Source organism: Aedes aegypti, chromosome 3 (genome assembly GCF_002204515.2).
Source record: "Aedes aegypti strain LVP_AGWG chromosome 3, AaegL5.0 Primary Assembly, whole genome shotgun sequence".
Lineage (NCBI taxonomy): Eukaryota > Metazoa > Arthropoda > Insecta > Diptera > Culicidae > Aedes > Aedes aegypti.
This window is the reverse complement of record NC_035109.1, coordinates 134049057-134053932: the sequence shown is the minus strand read 5'-3', so window position 1 is coordinate 134053932 and position 4876 is coordinate 134049057. Positions and strand designations below refer to the sequence as shown.

Below are 4876 nucleotides of genomic sequence, written 5' to 3'. Positions count from 1 at the left end.
ACCAGAACCCCACTCAGTGCCGTCGGTGCCAAAAGTGGGATCACGGAACAGAACATTGCCGCATGGATGCAAAATGCATGATTTGCGGAGGTTCTTCTCACACGCTAAGGACGTCTGTCCAGTGAAGGAAGATACCACCAAGTTTACATGCTCGAATTGGGTGGGCAATCATAAGTCCAATTTTTGGGCTTGCCCTTCGCGAAGGCGAGTCGTCCAGGCTCGTGCCAGGCTGATGGAAGATAATATCCGTTACGATAACGGTCGTTGCCGGAATTTTCCTGGTAGAGTATCGAACAATGCTTAGTTGTCAGTTAACGATCATTTGATTAGGAATCATGTATTGGGATTGATTAGGAAGATCATAATCATGCTCATTCACAAACTAATTTTAATCCGCCGGATAGCCGTTCGAATCTTCTATTTTCGAATGTAACTACCCACGGAAAATCCTTTGTCGATATCGTAGCAGGTAATTTGAACTCCACCCCTATTTGTACTATGAGTACCCATAATACTTGTTTCAACTCAAATGGAAAAAAAACCTTGCCGCCTCAGGTAAATTCTACTCCGCTTCTTCGTCTACTGAAAATTCTAACGGAAAATCATCAAATGTACCCACTCTAAGTGATATATCTGCCTCTATTTTAATTTTCTAACTGAACAATTGAATCTATTGATTGATGCTATGTTAAAAGCCACCACTATGACTGAAGCAGTCCAAGTAGGTGTAAAATTTACAAATCAAATTGTTACTGGATTACGTTTTTCTAAAGAATCCAAATAATAATTTAAATATTTTAAATTGGAATGCTCGTCCCTTGAATGGTAAAGAGGACGAGCTGTTTAATTTTCTTACAGCTAATAACGTGCATATAGCAGTTATTACTGAAACATATTTAAAACCTGGATTCAAATTAAAAAAGATCCTAACTTTTTTGTTTATCGTAATGATCGACTTGATGGGGCATTTGGGGGAGTTGCAATCATCATTCATAGGCGTATAAAACATCAACTGTTTTTGTCATTTGAAACTAAAATTTTTGAAACTTTAGGTGTTTCTGTTGAAACACAGCTTGGTAAATATTCTTTCATAGCTGCCTATTTGCCTTTTCAATGTTCTGGACAACAAGTTAATTTGCTCGCAATAAGTCAATTTTATTATCATTGGTGACTTTAATGCCAAACATCGGTCATGGAATAATTCTCAAAGTAATTCCAACGGCAGAATTTTATTTGATGAGTGCTCTTCAGGATATTTCTCAATTCAATACCTATCTCTACGTGTTTTTCCTTTTCTAGAAATCCATCTACGATTGACTTGGTCTTAACCGACTCTAGTCAACTTTGTAGCCAATTAGTTACTCATGCTGATTTTGATTCTGATCATGTCCCTGTCACATTTCAAATTCAAATTCAAATCCAATCATCTCAACTTTAAATTATTTTCGAGCCAACTGGAATACATATGAAACATACATTGATTTGATAGTAATCTTGATGTTCACATTTTTTCACAAACAAAACTTGACATTGACAATGCTCTTAAAACTTTAACAAATTTCATTGATGAAGCCAGAAGCATTGTAAAATGTGAAGTAAAATTTGAATCCGTGATTATAGACGATGATCTTAAACTCTTGATCTGTTTTTAAAACGTGAGGAAAAGGCAATTTCAACGCACTCGCGATCCTGCTATGAAAATTATATGGCAAGACTTGCAGAATGACACCTAGAAACGTTTTTCTCAATGAAGAAATAAAAATTTTGAAAATAGAATTTCTCAATTGGACCCTGGCTCTAAGCCCTTTTGGAAATTATCTAAAATTTTAAAAAAGCCTCAGAATCCAATACCGGCGTTGAAGAAGGAAAACAAATTATTACTAACCAATTGCGAAAAAGCTCAAAAACTTGCTATGCAGTTTGAAAGTGTTCACAATTTTAATTTAGGACTAACTAGTCCAATTGAAAATCAAGTTACTCAGGACTTTGAAAATATTCCCAATCAAGAGAACGTTGTCGAACATTCTTGGGAGACTGATTTGGAAGAAGTAAGAGCTATTATTAAAAAATTCAAAAATATGAAAGCCCCTTTTACATCCTCATCAAAAAACTCCCGGAAACTGGCTTATCATTCTTAGTTTTTTTTTCTATCTTCATTAACAAGATTTTTAGCCCTGGGCTAGTTTATCTCAGGACCAACGGCTTTACTTCCCTTCCGAAGGAAGTCGTTACTACTGAAATTTTTAGTGACTATCTCGGGGTTGGGATTCGATCCCAGGTCCTCGGCGTGAGAGGCGTGTGTTCTAACCCCTACACCAAGTCCGTCTTCATCATTCTTAGTTGATATATTTAACAAATGTTTTCAGTTGGCATATTTTCCTGACAAATGGAAAAAATGATATGGTTGTACCAATTTTAAAACCAGACAAAGATCCTAGAGAAGCTTATAGCTATCGTCCAATCAGTTTGGTTTCCTTCATCAGTAAACTTTGCAGGAAGGTCATTTTGAACAAAATGATGGTCAATGATCATCAATAAAAATTTAATTTGTGCCAATGAACATTTTGGATTCCGCCATGGACATTCGACCACTCATCAACTTTTACGTGTAACAAATTTGATCCGTTCCAATAAATCTGAAGGCTATTCTACTGGTCTTGCTCTTCTAGACATATAAAAGGCATTCAACAGTGTTTAGCATGAAGCCTTGATTGTAAAATTAAAAAAAAACTTTTATTTCCCAACATACATTGTTACAGTAATCCGAAGTTATCTGCCTAATCGTACACTTCAGGTTAATTATCAGAACTCCTGGTCTTAAAGACTTCCTGTAAGATCTGATGTTCCTCAAGGCAGCATTTTGGAGTAAACATTATACAATATATTTACAAACTCTAGTAGAATTAGATGGTATTTCATTTACTTAATATTTTTTACATCAGACTTATCTGAGTTACCACAGGCATGTCAAAAGTCTTAGTTTGTGGATGGCACAGGACTCTCCACCAAAGGACGAAGCCTGCCTGTCATCCGTAGATTGCAAAAAACTGGATATTTTTTCTTCATACTTGCAAAAATGGAAGATTTCTCCTAATGCTTCCAAAACTCAACTAATAATATTCCCACATAAACTAAAAGCTCTTTATTTGAAACCTTCAAGTAGACATGTTGTCACGATGAGGAATGTTCCAATAAACTGGTCAGATGAAGTTAAGTGTCTAGGGCTCATGCTAGATAAACACATAACAAAACTTACAGGAAACAGATTGAATAATTTTATTTATCACTAATTCGATGTGTTTCGCTTCTCTTCTGCATCCAGAGTTTCAAATCGCCATAAATACTGTGAACTCTCTGCACAGTGTCATTCATTCTCTTAATTTTAACCCCCAAAATATTGCTTCTACTTTGTAACTCCTCCAGCAAAGTAGTGTTTGACAGCTCCGCATAATATCCGGAAGAGGCTTCATCCAATCGATCCACCAATAGTTTTGTTTTGCTGATAGCATCCAGCCCAGATAGGCTCAAATAATCGACGTGTGAATACGAATGACAACCCATCTTTGCATCCGGTACGTAAGTGCTGATGTTACGAATCAGCATCGAGCCCATAATCACGTTCAACCGTTGACAGTTCCAGAGATTGCTACCCAGAGTCACTTCCCCAAGATTGGGAAATGACCGATGCAGTTCGTCCACATTCAAGCTTTTCAGAAAGTTTGTGTGCAGTTTCAAAACGCTCAAGTTTGGCGAGTACCACAAACTGCTATCGAATTGCACCAGAAAGTTTCTTCGTAGATTCAGCTCAACCAGTTTTGGTAGCTCTAAATGCTTGGTCACCGGTTCGAAAAAATATATTCTGTTGCCACTGAGGTGAACCAGTTCTAATTTGGTCAAATTGCGGAACGTTTCCATATTCACTATCTGGATCGGGTTTCCTTCAATGCGAAGATATCGCAAATTACTGAACACCTCCACGAACCTCATCGACGTGATCTTTGCTCCCACAACCACCAACTCTTCCATTGCGTTTTCCGTCAGGTAGTTGGTGAAAACCGTGACCACGTTACTGAAGAACAATCCCAGAGAACGTAACTTTGTGGGAATGGCAAATTTCGGCACTACGCAGTTGTAGAAGTTTACGCGTTCCGCTTCTTCCGGGAGTCGACGTCCCAAAGTTGGCGAGAAGGACGAAAAGTTCGACTGGAAGAAGTTGATGTTGGTCGGTGGGAAGTACACATTCTGTGCATCGATATCGCTTCGAACGACGATGTCTTTCAGGCTGCAACTGTCGGACAGGATTGCCGAATCGGGTACGATGCCTGGAATACAGTGGTAGTACCATGGGGTTGCCAAATGTATGACCGTTGAGAGAATTATGATCAGCTGCCTGGAGAAGAATGGTAAAAAAGTTAAAAATGCAATACCAAAGAAGCTGGATTTCTTACTGTTGCCAATTGCGGTTCATTTCGGAGCGATGTCAAGAACGTATGAATGCAATTACATTATCAGCTCTCTGATGCACACACTGTATTGATATCAATAACATTTAATGTGGTTGATAGTGCTCGCTTAGCAGGAAAGTTTCAAAACATTCTAGCGGCAATCAGTAGTTCTCCATGCTCTACTATCATGAGTGTAGCAAAGGAAGAGCAGGGTCCCTGGCTGTCGAAATAAATCAAAATAATCATAACAAGGTTTGTTTGTTTGATTTTTTCTAACATTTACATGATGGAGATGGAGTAGGAGTAAGGTATTCCGCGGTCCACAAAAAAAAATCAAATTTTTTTATGGTGACGTTACCCCGAGAGGAGGAGAAAAATCTAAAAATTAGCACGTTGCTTATTAAGAGTTTCAACATGGCGTCATGATATTT

The 4876-nt window shown here is 37.9% G+C and overlaps 1 protein-coding gene across 1 annotated transcript; it reads right to left on the bottom strand.

The window, feature by feature from the left end:
- Positions 1-3252: 3252 nt before the first annotated feature.
- On the bottom strand, positions 3253-4562 carry LOC5569634. The gene is made up of 2 exons (XM_001658612.2): positions 4449-4562; positions 3253-4390 (listed from the first exon to the last, which is right to left on the bottom strand). Exons 1-2 carry the CDS (start codon positions 4466-4468, stop codon positions 3277-3279), a joined length of 1134 nt encoding a protein of 377 aa, XP_001658662.1. The 5' UTR covers positions 4469-4562; the 3' UTR covers positions 3253-3276.
- Between the last annotated feature and the right edge of the window lie 314 nt (positions 4563-4876).

Coding starts and splice junctions, on each gene's coding strand:
- LOC5569634 (XM_001658612.2), bottom strand. CDS start 4,468: ATGAACCGCAATTGGCAACA. Junction 4,391..4,448: donor ATGAACCGCAATTGGCAACA/GTAAGAAATCCA, acceptor ATTCTTCTCCAG/GCAGCTGATCATAATTCTCT.